The 18,833-nt window shown below is 37.4% G+C and overlaps 1 protein-coding gene and 1 long non-coding RNA gene across 41 annotated transcripts in view; one reads left to right on the top strand and one right to left on the bottom strand.

The window, feature by feature from the left end:
* The window catches only part of LOC137226655 (uncharacterized), a 169,694-nt gene extending 165,543 nt beyond the window's left edge, over positions 1-4,151 (top strand). For all 4 annotated transcript variants that reach the window (XR_010944460.1, XR_010944463.1, XR_010944461.1 and 1 more), the window contains one exon: positions 3,975-4,151. This is a non-coding gene — a long non-coding RNA (uncharacterized lncRNA). The remainder of the gene's footprint in view (positions 1-3,974) is intronic.
* Positions 1-18,833, bottom strand: part of NEB (nebulin) — a 225,507-nt gene that overhangs the window by 188,276 nt on the left and 18,398 nt on the right. For all 37 annotated transcript variants that reach the window (XM_067741962.1, XM_067741928.1, XM_067741963.1 and 34 more), the window contains exons 11-20: positions 16,418-16,522; positions 15,669-15,776; positions 13,027-13,143; positions 11,296-11,400; positions 11,102-11,209; positions 10,900-11,004; positions 10,408-10,506; positions 9,085-9,189; positions 8,004-8,111; positions 7,805-7,918 (exon numbers count right to left, since the gene is read on the bottom strand). In XM_067741962.1, the coding sequence (XP_067598063.1) occupies positions 7,805-7,918; positions 8,004-8,111; positions 9,085-9,189; positions 10,408-10,506; positions 10,900-11,004; positions 11,102-11,209; positions 11,296-11,400; positions 13,027-13,143; positions 15,669-15,776; positions 16,418-16,522 (1,074 nt within the window). The remainder of the gene's footprint in view (positions 1-7,804; positions 7,919-8,003; positions 8,112-9,084; positions 9,190-10,407; positions 10,507-10,899; positions 11,005-11,101; positions 11,210-11,295; positions 11,401-13,026; positions 13,144-15,668; positions 15,777-16,417; positions 16,523-18,833) is intronic.

The raw sequence follows: 18,833 nt of genomic DNA, 5'->3' as shown, positions 1-18,833 counted from the left end.
GAATAGTTACTGACTTTTCAACCTGACTATTCTACTTTGGACAACAGATAAGCCCCACTGAGAACCCCAGAGGTTTTTCCATACTAAGTTTAATTTTGGTAACAATTTAAAAGAAGTTTCAGATTTCAGCAGTTATAAGACCTCAAAGGAGAAAAATTTATGAAATTGACCCACTGAAGTAACGGTGGCCCTTATGTACAGTGTTCTCATAAACCAAATGTCCTGACTGGCCTCAGAAGGCACTTTCATCGGTTGGTTTTCTGGAATGGTTAGACAGGGTGTTAATTAGGTCAAAGTCCCAGCTTCATCATGTCTGCTCACCAATTACCTTAAAAGAGAGAAAAATTCTGACCCAGAATTTTTCCTTTAGGAAGATTCTAAACCTATTATATCTCCCTATAATCACATAAGCTCTAAAGACAGTGATCCAAGCTAGCAAGTATAGATGTGCATTATAAATCTCCTGCAGAAATTCCTTTTACAAATAATCCAATCTTTTAACTTTCTTAGGGAATATAGTCTTCCTTCTAAAACATTGTGGGTAGTCAGTTTCACAGAATAAATTCCTCTCTTAATTGTAAAATCTAGGCCCTGGTTTATGAAAATAAAATATGGAAACTTTATGATGGCATGCAAGAACACTGAAAAAAATAAAGACAGTTTGTCTTTATTAGAAATAAACGGATAAAGCAATGTTGCAATAGCACTTGGTGTGTGGAAGTGTTTTTGACTAACTTGTTTTGACCCTTTTGTTCAAGTTCAGATAAGCTCACACATGCTGCACATATAAAAGGTTGTCAAAGCTCCAAATGGCTTTATTTTTACTTTTATCTATTTATTTATTTGGTCCCACCGTGTGGCCTGTGGGATCCCAGTTCCCCAGCCAGAGATGGAACCTGTGCCCCGCTGCAGTGGAAGCGCAGAGTCTTAACCACTGGACCACCAGGGAATTCCCTACTGATTTATTTTTTTATTGAAGTATAGTTGATTTACAATATTAGTTTCAGGTAGACAGCATAGTAATTCAGTGTTTTTACAGGTTATGCTCCATTAAAAGTTATTACAAGATAATGGCTATAATTCCCTGTGCTGTACAATATAACCTAATTGCTTATCTATTTTATGCATAACAGTTTGTGTCTCTTAATCCCATACCCCTATCTTGCCTCTCTCTCCTTCCCTCTCCCTACTGGTAACTATCAATTCAAGTTTGTTTCTATATCTGTGTCTGTCTCGTTTTGTTATATACATTCGTTTTATTTTTTAGATTCCACATATCATACAATACTTGTCTCTCTCCGTCTGACTTATTTTACAAGCATAATATTCTCTAGGTACATCCACACTGCTGCAAATGGCAGAATTTCACTCCTTTATGGCTGAGTGATACTCGATTGTATATATATACCACGTATTCTTTATCCATTTATCTGTTGATGGATGCTTAGGTTGCTTCCACATCTTGGCTATTGTAAATAATGCTGCTATGAATACTGGGGTACATGTATCTTTTTGAACTAGTGTTTTTGTCTTTTCTGGATATATGCCCAGGAGTGGAACTACTGGATCATACGGTAGCTCTATTTTTAGTTTTTTAAGGAACCTCCATACTGTTTTCCATAGTGGCTGCACCAATTTACACACCCACCAACAGTGTAGGAGGGTTCCCTTTTCTCTACATCCTTGCCAACATTTGCTATTGGTAGACTTTTGGATGATAGCCATTCTGACAGGTATGAGGTGATATCTCATTGTTGTTTTGATTTGTATTTCTCTAATAATTAGCAATGCTGAGCATCTTTTCATGAGACTGTCAGCCACCTGTATGCCTTCTTTGGAAAAATGTCTATTCAAGTCTTCTGCCCATTTTCTTTTCTTTTTTTTTTTTTTTTTTTGATTGTTTGCTTTCTTGATACTGAGCTGCACGAGCCATTTATATAGTCTGGATGTTAACCCCTTCTTGGCCATATCATTTGCAAATATGTTCTATTTCATTCTTTTACATGTAGCTGTCCGGTTTTCCCAGCACCACTTATTGAAGACACTGTCTTTTCTCCATTGTATATTCTTGCCTCCTTTGTCATAGTTTAATTGACCATAGGTGCGTGAGTTTATTTCTGGGCTCTCTGTTCTGTTCCACTGATCTCTGTGTCTGATTTTGTACAGGACCATGCTGTATTGATTTCTGTAGCTTTGTAATACAGTCTGAAGTTTGGAAGCATAATACCTCCAGCTTTGTTCTTTCTTCTCAAGATTGGTTTGGCTATTCAGGATCTACTGTGGTTCCATATAAGTTTTAGAATTATTTGTTCTGGTTCTGTGAAAAAAGTTATGGGTATTTTGATATGGATTGCATAACCTCTGTAGATTTCTTTGGGTTGTATGGGCATTTTAACAACATTAATTCTTCTAATCCATGAATATGGGATATCTTTCCATTGTTTTGTATCACCTTCAATTTTCTTCATCAATGTCTTATAGTTTTCAGAGTACTGGTATTTTACCTCCTTTGTTAAATTTATTCCTATTTTACACTCCCATTTACCACTGCAACAAAAAGAATAAAATACCTAGGAATAAACCGACCTAGGGAGACAAAAGGCCTGTATGCAGAAAACTATAAGACACCGATGAAAGAAATTAAAGATGATACCAACAGATGGAGAGATATACCATGTTCTTGGATTGGAAGAACAAATATTGTGAAAATGACTATACTACCCAAAGCAATCTACAGATTCAATGCAATCCCTATCAAATTACCTATGGCATTTTTTACAGAGCTAGAGCAAATCATCTTAAAATTTGTATGGAGACACAAAAGACCCCGAATAGCCAAAGCAGTCTTGAGGGAAAAAAATGGAGCTGGAGGAATCAGACTCCCTGACTTCAGACTATACTACAAAGCTACAGTAATCAAGGCAATATGGTACTGGCACAAAAGCAGAAACATAGATCAATGGAACAAGATAGAAAGCCCAGAGATAAACCCACGCACCTATGGTCAACTAATCTATGACAAAGGAGGCAAAGATATACAATGGAGAAAAGACAGTCTCTTCAATAAGTGGTGCTGGGAAAACTGGACAGCTACATGTAAAAGAATGAAATTAGAACACTCCCTAACACCATACACAAAAATGAACTCAAAATGGATTTGAGACCTAAATGTAAGACTGGACACTATAAAACTCTTAGAGGAAAACATAGGAAGAACACTCTTTGACATAAATCACAGCAAGATCTTTTTTGATCCACCTCCTAGAGTAATGGAAATAAAAACAAAAATAAACAAATGGGATCTAATGAAACTCCAAAGCTTTTGCAAAGCAAAGGAAACCATAAACAAGATGAAAAGACAACCCTCAGAATGGGAGAAAATATTTGCAAACGAATCAACAAAGGATTAATCTCCAAAATATATAAACAGCTCATGCAGCTCAATATTAAAGAAACAAACAACCCAATCCAAAAATGGGCAGAAGACCTAAATAGACATTTCTCCAAAGAAGACATACAGATGGCCAAGAAGCACATGAAAAGCTGCTCAACATCACTAATTATTAGAGAAATGCAAATCAAAACTACAATGAGGTATCACCTCACAGCAGTTAGAATGGGCATCATCAGAAAATGTACAAACAACAAATGCCGGAGAGGGTGTGGAGAAAAGGGAACTCTCTTGCGCTGTTGGTGGGAATGTAAATTGATACAGCCACTATGGAGAACAGTACAGAGGTTCCTTAAAAACTAAAAATAGAATTACCATATGATCCATCAATCTCACTACTGGGCATGTACCCAGAGAAAACCTAATTCAAAAAGACACATACACCCCAATGTTCACTGCAGCACTATTTACAATAGCCAGGTCATGGAAGCAAACTAAATGCCCATCGACAGATGAATGGATAAAGATGTGGTACCTATATACAAAGGAATATTACTCAGCCATAAAAAGGAACAAAATTGAGTCATTTGTTGAGATGTGGATGGATCTAGAGACTATCATACAGAGTGAAGTAAGTCAGAAAGAGAAAAACAAATATCGTGTATTAATTCATGTATGTGGAACCTAGAAAAATGGTACAGATGAACCGGTTTGCAGGGCAGAAGTTGAGACACAGATGTAGAGAACAAATGTGTGGACACCAAGGGGGGAAAACCATGGTGGGGTGGGGATGGTGGTGTGCTGAATTGGGCGATTGTGATTGACATGTATACACTGATGTGTATAAAATTGATGACTAATAAGAACCTGCAGTATAAACAAACAAACAAACAAAAAACAACTAATACTAAACTTTCTTTGGGTTATTTGTATGGAAATATGTTAATATAAATGTTTCAGACATTACACGAAATTTCTAAAAATCTTATATGCTCTGGTATAATGTTATAAGTCATAATTCTAGTTATTACTTTAAAATGTATAACTCAGAAATAACTAAATATCCTTGTTAACTCCATTATTATGAACTTTCATCAAATCTTTAACCATGGTCATTTTTAAGTCTTTTGTCATTTACAGACAGTTCTGGGTGTACTCTGATGCTTTTGCAAAAATGTTCCTATAAAAGGATTTCATCTTCAAGGAATTCATGGAAAAGACTCTGACAAGTACGGGTTTCTGGTAACTGACTACACTGCTGAACTGAATGAATAAGAATTTTCAGAACTCTAATGGAAAACTGATGTATTCATAAAAGTGCTAACAAAAGATCAAGATGAAAAAAAATTAATTACATGTGACTGAGTGAACTGATGAGGATGATTATAATTTTTGTGACTTTCTGTTTGAATTAAAAAAAATTTATTCCTATTCTTTTTGATGCAATTTTAAATGTGGCTTTTTTTTTTACTTTCTGATAGTTCATTATTAGTGTATAGAAAAGCAACAGATTTCTGTATATTAATCTTGTATCCTTAAACTTTACTAAATTCATTTATTAGTTCTGATTGTTTTTCGGTGCAGACTTTAGGGTTTTCTATATAAAGTATCATGTCATCTACAAATAGTGACAATTTTACTTCTTCCCTTCCAATATGGATGCTTTTTATTATTTTTTTAATTAATTTATTTTTTCTGATGGCTGTGGCCAGGACTCCCAATACTATGTTAAATAGACGTGGAAAGAGTGGGCATCCTTGCTTGTTCCTGAATTTAGAGGGAAGGTTTTCAGCTTTTCATCACTGAGTGTGATGTTAGCTGTGGGTTTGTCATAAATGGCTTTTATTTGTTGAGATATGTTCCCTCTATACCCACTTTGATGAGTTTTTATCATGAATGGATATTGAATTTTGTCAAATGCTTTTTCTACATCTGTTGAGATGGTCATGTGATCTTTATCCTTCCTTTCGTTAATGTGGTGAATCACATTGATTGATTTGCAAATATTGAACCATCCTGCCTCCCTGGAATAAATCCAACTCAATTATGGTATATGATACTTTTTATATACTGTTGGATTCAGTTTGCTAATATTTTGTTGAGGAGTTTTGCATCTATACTTAAAGATATTGGTCTGTAATTTTTTTCTAGTATCTTCTTCTGGTTTTGATATTAGGGTAATTGTGGCCTCACAGAATGAACTTGGGAGTGTTCCATCTTCTTCAATTTTTTGGAATAGTTTGAGAAGGATAGGTATTAGTTCTTTTTTATATGTTTGGTAGAATTCACCTGTGAAGCCGTCTGGTCCTAGATTTTTGTTTGCTTGCATTTTTTTTTAATGCAAATTCAATTTCACTACTAGCGATTGGTCTGTTCAAATATCTGTTTCTTCTTGATTCAGTTTTGGCAAGTTGTATGTTTCTAGAAATTTGTCCATTTCTTCTAGGTTGTCCAATTTGTTGGCTTATAACTGTTCATAGTATTATAATTTTTGTATCTCTGTGGTATTGGTTGTTATTTGTCCCTTTCATTTCTTATTTTATTTATTTGGGTCCTCTCTTTTCTTCTTGGTGATCTTGGCTTTATCAGTTTTTTTCTCTTTTCAAAATAACAACTCTTGGTTTCATTGATCTTTTCTATTGTTTTATTAAATTTTCATTTTATTTATTTCCTCTCTTTATGATTTTCTTCCTTCTGCTGACTTTGGGTTTTGTTTGTTCTTCTTTTTCCAATTCCTTTAGGTGGTAGATTGGGTTATTTATTTGAGATTTGTCTTGTTCTTGAGGAAGGCCTATATCGCTATAAACTTCCCTCTTCAAACTTCTTTTGCTGTATTCCATAGATTTTGGAGTGTTGTTTCCATTTTCATTTGTCTTGAGGTATTTTCTGATTTCCCCTTTGATTCCTTCATTGACTCACTGGTTTTTTTTTTGTTTGTTTGTTTGTTTTTTTTTGCAGTATGCAGGCTTCTCACTGTTGTGGCCTCTCCCATTGCAGAGCATAGGCTCCAGATGCGCAGGCTCAGCAGCCATGGCTCACGGGCCTAGCCACTCCGCGGCATGTGGGATCCTCCCAGACCGGGTCATGAACCCGTGTCCCCTGCATTGGCAGGCGGACCCTCAACCACTGTGTCACCAGGGAAGCCTGACTCACTGTTATTTTAGTGGCATGTTGTTTAGTCCCAAATGGCTTTAAAAGACTCTTTTTAAAAGCAATGTGTGCTCTGTATCTGCAGCTTAGATTTTAGCCTGAATATTATTTGAGAATGACTCATCATTGACTACCTCTTTTGGTTGCCAACATGAATCAATTAACAAGTAGTTATTGAACACTTATTATGCACTTAATAACTTAGTGTTCTAATGGGTTCTGTGGTAGGGTAAAAACCAAAGATAAATATACACGTGCTGTCAATGGGAGCCATAACTTTCTTGAGTTGAGACAAAATAAGGAACTGGTGAAGAAGATAGTATTATGTATGTGAGCACTGTATACTGACTGTATATAATCACACTGTATCTAATTCAGTGTGAATTTACTAGAGAAAATAACTGAATAAGACGTTTAACGTGCTGTATGACTATATAGTAAATGTGAAATGATTTAAAGAAGGTTTAATAGCTCACAATATGAACACATGGTTAAAATGAAACTAAATGATACAAACACCCTTCTCTTTCACCATGAAAAGCTAATATTTGCAAGCTATGTTGAACATTCTTACCACTTTTAAGGGATTCTCCAAACATTTTAAAACACAGTGTATATTGCAATTTTCAATAGTATATGTTTGCCTCTCTATGGTAAGAATTTAAACTGGAAGATGATAGATATCCTAAAGGCAATCCTTAGGGAATCCATGAATTCTCTATGAAAGTCAGGCAAAAGATGTGAAAAAAACTCCATTTCCCTAAAGAGATGGACCAGATCTTTTATCAGATTCTCAACGGGGCCTATAATTAATGGAATCTTAGACCTAGGCCAATACTAATTACTAAAGTCAGTAAAGAGCAATGTTAGCTATACTAAGATTTTTATCTCTGACTCATGATTTTCTTCCAAAATAAAGTCACTTTTTAAACCACAATTTTAAGTTACTTTTCAATTAGAAAATATGAAAACATCTTAATGTTTTCCAAAAGGTGTTGAGAATTACAATCAATATTCTACTAAATATGAATACAGGTTTTTTCAAAGTGAAATGAAGATCAAGTACAAATCATTAATTTCTCTCCTCAAACATGAGAGGTGCAAGAGTCTGGGGAATCATTGTACTTCTAAAGTTGTCCTCAGCAGTTCATTGTTGTGAACCTGAGAGAGCCCATGGATATGGAATCTTTTTACACCATTACCCTTGGGCATGTTGACTGGGACACAATCTTGAAAACAAGACAGATTCACAAAAGCACTCACATCACTCTGGTTTTTGGCCGTCTTCAAAGAGTGCAGCATCTTGGGATCATCGTTAATGCTGAGGGCTCCAATCATCTTTCCTTTGCTTTTCTCATAGTCTGTCTTGTACATCACCTGCAAAGACATCACACGTGCCAGATCTCACTCATCAGGAAGATCGCTGAGGCCCCCCCCGTCCAGGTGCCCAGGCCATACTCACATCGCTAGAGTTCCTGGTATTGGCTTTGGCTGCCAGCAGGGGAATGGCATCCACCTTAATGTCAAACTTCTTAGCTTTGGTCTTCTCCCAGTCATACTTATAAGCATTCTGGACAGAAAAATTTCAGTAGAGGAATGGGCAAAAGTAATATGCATGTTATCACACTTTAAAGACTAGAGGGTAACCCAATACCTTGTCTTAATATAAAAAGACCATTTTCTTTGTTTAAGAAATTGTGCATATTTTAGATAATTCTCCTCAAGATGAATCTTCCAATTCTCTAAGATTAAGTTTCTCTACTCTCCATGAGAATATTGTATTATATTAACTTCATTCTAGTTATCATACCAATATTTGATTTCTAACACTGAATATTTTATAGAGTGGCACAAATATTCTATAGTTAACTTACTTTGTATTATATAAAGGCACCATTTTTATTTGATCTCAAAGTCCTCTGAAAAGGTTATTTCACGAATCATTGCAATACTCATTGATGCTGGATAATTTTAGTACTTATTTAAAGAATTGTTGAAGAAATTGAAACCCTCAAGGGTAATTTGACTTTTCTATAAAATTAAGTTTGGAAATGAAAGATAGCAATGGATACCTGGCCTTATGCCTTTTGAATACCCTATATCTTTGTTAGTGCAAGTTCTCTTACATGTAGAAATAAGTATCATTTGTGTGAAATAAGGGACTTTATATGCCTGGGAAGTAAACAAAATGAAACTGTATCTTAAAATATGAGGTCCTGAAAGAAAATTATAGTATAGTATAAAAGGATATATGGCTAAAAGAGCTTACATTAAGATTTGCAATTAAACATACATGAACGGTGGTATTTTGAGGTTTGGTTAAAATATATTAAGATTGTCTCATTGTATGAAGCTACTTATAAGATTGCTACACACATTTTATAAGGTGAGTTTAAAGTTACCCTGGCAGAGGCATAGGGACACAATACAAATGTTAACTGTTATTCCCATCTTTAACATTGAAATATTTATTCAATGAGGCAATTCAAAAATAAAAGCATAGTTGTCAGTATAACACATGGCATAGTGCACGAGGAACTCACATCACTCAGGTTATAGGCGTTGACTTTGTGCTGGATAAAGGCAGGAGTATCTGGAGGTATATGGCACTTGAACTTTTCGTTTTCATGTTTTGCTTTGTAATTTAGCTGAGAGCAAGAGAGAAAGAGAAAATGAGCCATTTAGTTCTCAATTCAGAAGAAGATTGTTCCAAAATACAAAAGAAAAAAAAATATTGGGTGGTACATTTCATGAGATAAAATGTAAAATACATTTTGTTAAATAACAACTGACAGAGTCGTTACGATCAAAAGAGAAATCCACCTGGAGGGGTGGGATAGGGAGGGTGGGAGGGAGACGCAAGAGGGAAGAGATATGGGAACATATGTATATGTATAACTGATTCACTTTGTTATAAAGCAGAAACTAACACACCATTGTAAAGCAATTATACCCCAATAAAGATGTTAAAAAAAAAAAGAAAAAGAGAAATCCAGATCTAGGGTGGGCCACTCTGCCTTACTGACACTGCGTGGAGGATAGTTGACAGCTGTTATCATATCTGTCACCATGGTAGGGCCCTAATGGAAAGAGGTGGCACTTCCATACGTGGGAGCTCCCCTCTTTATATATCACAATTGGTCCTGTAGGTTCTGAGAGTGACAGCCTTTCTTCCTTTCTGCTGTCAACGCTCAATCACTGGAAAATCTTTTCTAACAAATCTGGTTATGTCCCCTCACATGCATTATGGTTTGTGTATACTCTAACTGAAGCCTTCATTTCTGGCCATAATCTACTGAGGTTACTTTTATTTTTCATTTTTTTATTTCAACACAAGTTTGGAAATTCACACTGAAAATTTATATGATAAAATGTATCTCAAAGACTCCATTTCCTAAAAACTTATTTGAGAGACAGAGAAATCCCATGTACTGAATACCCGCTCTGGGCCAGGATGTGTACTATGCGTGTATCTTCTTTCACAATCTTCAAAACCACCACAAATTATCAAAGGGAACTATGAGGTATGGATAGGTTAAACAACTTTCCTAGGCCCCAGGTCATAAATGACAGAGCTGGAATTTGAATCCAGTTCTCTCTGACTCGGAAACTCATGTTCTTTCCAGTGCATTAAGCTACGTTAGTTTCCCTTGCAGAGCTCTTTTACTATAATTGTTATCCACCCAAGAAGATGTAAGGTAACTAAATAGGAAAGTATTTTAGGTGATTACAAATATATACAAGTTAAACTTGTTAAAAGTTACGTAGCCTTTTTTATAAATGTGACAAGTCACTGGATTTCACGTATAGAGTTATGATAAGCTACCCCTCATAACTGGATTTCTTGGATATTTAGGGGAACTTACATCACTCAGCTGTTTGGAATTGACTCGGGCTTGCACCAGAACAGGAGAGTCGGTGACCTGAGTGAATTTTGTCTTATCTGGGTGGACTTTGTAGGTGTGCTGTGGGGGAAAGAGAATCACGTTTAGTAGTATCACTTGTCAAATCCGAGTTGGCCTATAGGCCAAGCAAGCAGAACCCCATCCCCCAAAAGAAAAGAAAGTTTCAGTAAGCAAAACGCATTTTTTCTAATTAGACTGCAGTTTCTTTGAGAGATGCTCTTACATCTATATAGGAAACTTTCCCATATCTACAGATTCCTGATTACTTTTCTTTGGGAAAATGAGCTAGAATTAGCGCTTGAGACATGTGGGTGACAACAGGGAAAAATAAATTGTGTTTCTTACAGACTCCTTGCTTGCATTTGTTTGCAAAAGTGTCAAAATATTAAACACATCTTGATCACTAGATACTGTGGAGGGTGGTAACATTCACAGTTTATACTACAGACTTACATCTTTACACTTATCTAGTTTCTTAATTGCTACATATTCTTGAGTTATGGTCTGGGGGAAGAAGCCTTTGCCTCTGTCCTCTTCATATTCTGCTTTGTAGTTTTTCTATGAGGAAAAGAAATCAGACATAAGGATGCAACCAGTGTATTCATGCCCTAAAAATGTGTTATTTGGGAAGTCAAACAATTGCCTTAGAACTTACATCACTGTTCTGAGCTGAGACTTTCATGCAGTGTGTATGATATGGATCCTCGAAGCTGCCTACATAATGTCCCAAAATATTCTTTAAGTAGGAATCTTTATATTTAGTCTGAAAGACAAAACATATTTCATTTGTTTATTGGCAAAGTGATGGGTCTTCGATTTAACAGAGGAAATGACCATGGGGTGGCTTACATCACTACTGAAGTTCTGCAGAACTGTATCAAGCTTAAATTTGGGGGTCTCACAGTAATTTATGCTCTTTGCCTTTGTTTTTTCATAGTTTTCCTTGTACAGTTTCTGTCAAAGAAAAAAAAATCAGTTACAGTAGATTCCTGTCACTCCCACCCTGATAATTACACTTGTATTTTCCAACACTAAACAAAGGAAGAAGAAAAAATATACTACCTGTCAACTGTCTAAAAACTGACAATCAAACATTGGAGTGTCATAAATGATAAACCTTTTCTATTAGCAATTATTGTAAAGCCTAAGTTTTTAATATTCTCCAAAAAATTAAGAAACCACTATACTGCCTCAGACCAAGACCTTAGTTGTAGAGGTTCTTGCGTATCTGAATTGCAGCCTTTTAGACCTCCCAACTCAATACTCTTCCCTCACTAGTGATGCCCCAGTAAACAGGAATACTCTGAGCAACAGCAAATTTTTCATTTTTTTAAAACAAACCTTCATGGAAAAAGTCTAGCACACAGAGAAATATGCACTCTTCCTCTTTCCACCAAGGAAAAAAATCCCTTATCATACGAGCAGACAGGACACCTTAAAAATAAGGTATATACAAGAGTCTACTAACTCCTCTTCTCTGCTAGGATTTATCTTTAGCTCTAAAAGTTACTGGATTTTACAGGGCACAACATGATTTTTTCATGTTTGGTTTTGAAATTGTAAATAGTGCTATTCATTTTCAATATTTTTATATTGCTGTCTTTTTCAACAAAATGGATTTGAACTTCAGTTTTTATACATTTGATAAAGATGACCTTCATTTAGGAAGCAGGCGATGTGCTTTGCATTGATTTCCCAGTAGAGCTATTTGAACAGATCCATTTACATCCTCTCACCTGCCACTCCACTCGTCCCACTCCTCAGTCACATGTACACATTTCTGTGGTGCTGACTCAATTCAAGGCACAAAGAAAAGACAACTAACTCACACAGAGAGCTACATATAATCCTCAAATACTGGAAAACTTAATACTGCCTAACCGAAAGGGAAAAATTCAACTGATCTTATGTTCAGTCTCTTTATATATTGATATATAATCAAAGTGGTCTTGGGCTGTTAGTCTTTTAATGACAGGCCCAGTTCTCACTTATCTAATCTATTTGAAACCTAATGGATTAGACAAGCTCTTAATATTCCACAAGTAGAAATTGCTCTGAAGACTTAGGGAGCCATCTTTTAAGTTCTGCTATCTGCAGATGATGGTTTCTGGGGCCAAGACCTGAGTAGAAAATGGCAGAGTTTGGGGAGAGAAGTTGTGAAACACAGGACCTCTTCCTTCTTCTCCTAGCAGCAGGCTTGAAGAGCACAAGGGTAGGGCACTAAGTGGCTTCATCTTTCTCTCCTCCCCTTTCAAAGTCTCCTTCTGCCTCTGTCAGAATCACAACGTAACTCCTACAATGTACTCTTTGCCCACACAAAGGCATAGGCTCCTGGAGCTTATAAGCAAATGAGGATTTCCCTGCCCGCTGAACTAAGTCCACAGGCTCCCCAAATTGACACACATCATACTCAGAGGCACTAATGCCTTCCTGTGGTTAGACAGCTCCAGGGAAACTGTTACACCATAACCTTAAAGTATTTGTAAAGTTCTATTTGCATTTATTCATTATAGAAGGAGAGAAGTTTCATCTCTCTTGCTGCTAAGGTTAAAAACACACTTTTGACAAGAATATACTTACATCGCTTAGGGCAACTCCTGCCGCCTTCAGCTGCCTAAGCAGTGGGTTTTCTGAAGCAGGAAGTACATTATAATCTGCTTTTCCTTTATTCTTTTCATAGTCTTCTTTGTATTTTACCTGTAGGAGTGAAATAAAGTGATAAAGTAACTCTCCAGGTTATTTTTGCTCTCGTCTCTATTACAGATATTATGACATAGCTCCACAAATCGATTTTCTCTTTAGAAAAATGGCAGCTTGACATTTCATAAACAAAATATTCATAGTAACTTATGACAGCAGCAGGGAAACTGCATACATTTTCAGGATATCTTTTCTTCTCATTCATTTATTCATTCAAAAATATCCATAGGGCATTGATTACGTTCCCGGCCCTGGGACAGATAAAAGAAAGAGTAACACATGGTCCCTGACCTCAGAGAGACAGGGAGGGAAGGCGGGGGGCAGGGGGAGAGAAATAATAAAAGAAAGATGCACATCATAATAACGACAGTACATCATGCCCCAGATACCTGCTGCTCCAGAACCCTCATTCATCTCTTAACCTCCACCTGCCTATGTGCCAACACATTTTTAAAGAAAAAAGCTAGAAGCTTCATGCCTCATCCGTGACTATGTGTGTGAGCACATGTGTATTTAATGTACACGCGGGAGGAAGAGGAAGGGGCTGGGGCTAGATGAATGCTGGCAACCTCATCTCCTTCTGCACCCCCCTGGCTTTGCACCTTCAATTCCAGCTATGACAGAAGCTTTAAGCGAGGGCACAAAAGCCCCCTTCAGGCGCATGTCCAAAGGAAAGAAAACAAGAAACTGGTCTTAATCTTGACCATGATCTCCAGTGCCAGCCATTTGTTCAAGCAATGTAATGCGAGAATATAGACAAGTTGAGGGAATCCTAGATAATCTGCCAACATTTAAGAACCTCAGAAACAAATACAATCATCTTGGTATCCAAAGGCAGGAGATACACTCTGAAACACAGATGCACCACCCCCTAGAGCCCAAACAGGGGACTCGCAGGGGGTGTTCTACAGGAGTAGAGGATATAGATAACCTCTCTATCTTATAGAATTATCTATTTCCTTGAACAATGGAAACCAGAAAGGAAATTTCACAAACCCTACTATCCGCCTATCTGCATCTTGGATTCGCAACCTCCTCTCCTGTTTCTGGGGAAGCCATCCCCTCCTCTTAAGTGCCAGGTCCCTTCCCCTTTCCCCTATTCTAGGACAACACTACAGCCACTTTCTTCCCCCGGCCCTCAACATCATCACATTTTCCCACTACACTGGATTTTTTTTCTATCAGCATAGAAACATGGTATTTTTGTCTCCTACCTAAAAAAATCCCCTCTTCACCTACTTATCCATCAGCTACTACCCCTTTTTCTTCTTTTCTTTTCAGGAAAATACTTTGGAAGAGTGGAGTACACTCAAATTCTATTTCTCTTTCATTCACTCACGAACCCTCTCTAAGCAGATTCAACCAAATTTCTCTTATTAAGTTCACCAGAGACCATACATTGATAAATCTACTTGAGAAACATTTGACACAGTTGCTCACTCCCTTCGTTCTTCACCTGCTTCCCAAGACATCACTTTCTCCTAATTTTGCTCCAATCCCATCTCACTGATGTCTTCACATGGAAGCACTCCAGAGTTCAGTCCTTAGAGTTTTCTGTCTACACTTCCTCCCTTGATGACCTCCAGTCTTATGACATTAAATACAGTCCATATGCTACTGATGCCCAAATTTATACAGCCTTCCCAGATATCTCTCCTGCAACTTCAGACTCATGTAATCAAATGCCCACTTGACATTTCCTCTTAGGTGTCTCAAAGGCATCTCAAATTTTACATATCTGAAGAGCTCAGGTCTCCCCTCTAAAAAGAAATTACCTACTCCTTCCACCATCTTCCGTATCTTGACAAAGGGAAACCCCATCCACCTAGTTGCTTAGACCAAAACTTTTCTCTCATAACCCACATCCAAGCCATCAGCAAATCAGGTCAGCTTTACTTTCAAAATACTTCTCATCACTTTCTGTGCTACCCTCCTGGTCCAAAATATCACTGTCTTGCACCTGGATACTGAAATAGCCTCCTAAGTGGTGTGATTTTTCTGCTTTCACTGCTCCAGCAGAGCCAGCACCAGGGTTAGAATCAAGTCTGATTGGCTTTGAACTTATTGCTCTTTCTGGTGCTTTAGAATGCCTAGGAGTAGACTATTTACCAAAGTCACTCTATAGAGTATATGAGCAGATCCATGGATTCAAGTATCTTGTCTGTGACTATATTTTCACCAGTTAGTAGGAAAATAGAAAAATGATGGTAGTTGTAAGTGTGAAGTGTCTATATGCATATAAGGCTGCCAGTTGCTTTTTCTTGAGAAATTCTTTTGTCCTTTCTACTTCTGGGTATCAGAACGTCCTTTAGTCTAAGAAATGCTGAAGATGGTAATTGAGTATTGTGAATTCTCCTACATGGCAATTTAAAAAAAAAATTTGGTAGCCCTATTGTAATCCCAAAGTATTTTTCTTATTGTTCCCCTAAGAACCTTTTTTTCCCATTATATACAAAAGTAAGAGTTGTAAGAAATTCACCCACACTGAGACCATCAAGATAAAAGAGAGAATGTCCCCATACCTTGCTAGTTGCCACCCCAGCTTGTTTATTCACTTTGTACTCTGGTGTTTCAGTCTGCATGAAGTAGATCTGGTCTTTCATATTCTCAAAGTCTTCCTGGTATTTCCTCTGTAAGACATTAAACATGCTGGAGAACTGCTGAGGGAACAAACTACGTAAATATTTTGTACGCGAGGACAGAGGCTATTTGGAGATGTTACCCAAAGCCATGCTCCTCTTAGCTTCTGCAGGTCAGATTACAATTATAGAATGTGGTGCCATCACAAAAACCATTAGCAACTTAACAGAGACTTGGGAGAGTTATAATAGGCTGAAAGCCAACTTCAAATAAGGAGCTCTCAAAGGCCAGAGGCAGAGAACTTAAGTGAAGAGAAAAAGAGGACTTATGTTTTCCAGGGAGGAGAATCTAGGAAGAAACTAATCAGTTTCATAAATGTACCGTGCTAGTGCCCAGACACAGAATAAACTTAAAAGGGCCCCTTTCACCTGTACTCACTTTGAAACCATATTGTTCCTATGAAAACCGAGGCAAGAATAATGGAATCCAATAAAAACAGCATTTCTCAAAAGGAGGGAAAGATTGTGGAATTTCTTTCTAAATAGGAACACTACACAGGTCTTACCCCCAAGAAGAGGTGCCCAGATTCAAATGTTCCACTACCATTGCAGGAGCAGCAGGTGGCTAGAAGTCATACAGGAAAGGGTCACCCTCTCAACCCAAGGACATCTGGCAATCCATTCCTACTTACCATGCTGATGTTATTAGTATTCATTCTGGCGGTTGCAACTTCAAAGCAAGGTGTCTCACTCCATTTGCCTTTGATTTTATTTTCATAGTCTTCCTTGTATTTTTGCTAGGATAAAAAAACAAGAAAGAAAGAAAATAAGACAAGCAAAATCTGGGAATTGCCAAATAAGGCAGCTAATTAAGTGGTAGTGGTTGGCTTTTAAAAATATCTTGACCAGGCCCTTCCTGGGTACTTAACAGATGTCTTCAAATCTCCCAGTATAGTGTCAATTTACCCAAAAGAAGGTTGGGTGCAGGGGATAGAGGTATCAATCCCCGCTTTGCTGAGTTTAGAGACTTGGTTCATTGAGAACTCACAGATGGTCCCTGATGTTTGAGGGAAGAGAGAGTCGGATGCATCTTCCTTCTATAATTCATAGTTATAATAAAACCACTCAACCCCAGATTTTCATGCCTGATGAACTTTGCCATTAATTTCTGAACTTTACCAAAACTCCTAGTTATCCAGAAAGCAACACCACAACAAAATTTGGCATGTAGGCCAATGAATAAGACTTCCTGGTTTAGACTTAAAGAAATTTTAATGAGAACTGACAAGTAATTAAAAAATTCAACTGCTGTCCCATATTAACTCACAAACACCACACCACCTGAATCTTAGGCTGTGAGCTCCTTGGAAAGAGGAATTATATCTTTTTCATTTTTGAATCCTCCGGATCTAACACAAAATGCAGTATGCAGAAGTTACCACATAAATGTATGTTCAACTATGTTAAATTGAACCTAGTCCATGATATATTGACTACCTTGGCTTGAATATTCTTGGAATCGAATTAACCCCAAATTTGGGACATGAGCCCGAGCCAGAGCTGGGTTAGAGCAATTTCCCCTCCTTTGCTCAATAGAATGTGTCCACAGACATTACCAGGGGGTCTCAAAGTGTTTGCCTGCCTATACCCCCACCATACTCTCCAAAGAAAAAGAAAGTCATTTTCTGTTACACCTTTAAAGAACAAGTACCAAGGGTGGGTGATATGCAAAGCCAGAGAATTTGAGTCATAGGAAGCCCAGCTCTCTCTCTAACACCCTATATCCTTTCTTCTCAAAAGGTTAACATTCTAGATCCCAGTTTCTCCTTTCAGGTCCAGACCTAGTGTCAACTGGAAATTCCAACCTGAAATCTTATATCTTTCCTATCACGAGTCTGTAAGAAAGCAGAGAAGCAGGAACAGAGAAGCTAAAGGGACTTCCCAGTGTTTCTTACAGAACCCCCTGTAACAACCCCAGCTGGTTGTAGTAGACACGGTGTACACGAACAGCCCTGCCTGCCTACGCATCTCTACAAAACGCGCTGAGCCAGGAGGAGGTGCTGGCATGTACTTGATGGCTTTGGCCAAAGACAAAGGTGAGAGACTTGATTCTGAAAGGTACAGTAAGGAAGGATGGTAAACAGAATGTAACGGCAATATAATCATTACAGATATGTGTTCCTTATGTTAAAATCTGAACTGGAGGCTGTAAGACAAAGGGATGGATCTGGGAGACATAATCTGACAAGGAAATGCTACGAAATTAAAGCACGAAAAGGGAGTAGATAAGGAGATTTTACGTTTTTGGAGAGAAAGGAAATGATACTGAAACATGGGTCAAAGCAACTTAAGAGTGAGGAAAACGTCAAAAGAAAGGCAGCAAGTCCCATATCTAAGTCACCCCTGGCAGCCTTACATCTCTCTTACTGGATGGTTTGTTGTTGGATGGACTGCTACCCATCACAAGCACTTCTTCCCAATTATTTTTGGGACTATTATTATTTGATTATTATTTTGGATGCACAACAGCCATTTAGAAGTTGGAAATCTGGATGAGACTGGGATGAATAACTATCAACATGGCTGAATCTAATGACCTTCATCCGCAGCCCTCCTCCCCTTGGATCGTATTGTTATTCCACAAAGCAAACCCAGTTGTAGCAATGCTTTCAAAGTACCCAATGCTGTCTCTGCATCCAGCAGACTGCTGCAACCCAATAGGCATATAATCCAAGCCACCACTGTAATGTTAAGTTTTCTAGTAGCCATACTTTAAAATGTAAAAAAGGAACAGGTGGGAAATTAATTTTAGTAATATATTTTACTTAAGTCAATAGATGCCAAATATTGTCATTTCAACATAATATAAAATAATGAGCTATTTTACCTTTTGTCATACCAAGTGTCCAAGATCCAAGATCCAGTGTATATTTCACACATATAGGACTCAGTTCATACCCTCACATTTCACGTGCTCAATAGTCACATGTGTCTGGTGGCTACTCTACTAAAAGTGCAGCTCTACAACCTAAGTGTCCATTGACAGATGAATGGATAAAGAAGATGTGGCACGTATATACAATGGAATATTACTCAGCCATAAAAAGG

The sequence above is a fragment of the Pseudorca crassidens genome, chromosome 6 (assembly GCF_039906515.1).
Source record: "Pseudorca crassidens isolate mPseCra1 chromosome 6, mPseCra1.hap1, whole genome shotgun sequence".
Classification (NCBI taxonomy): Eukaryota; Metazoa; Chordata; class Mammalia; order Artiodactyla; family Delphinidae; genus Pseudorca; species Pseudorca crassidens.
This window is presented reverse-complemented; position numbering and strand designations above follow the sequence as displayed.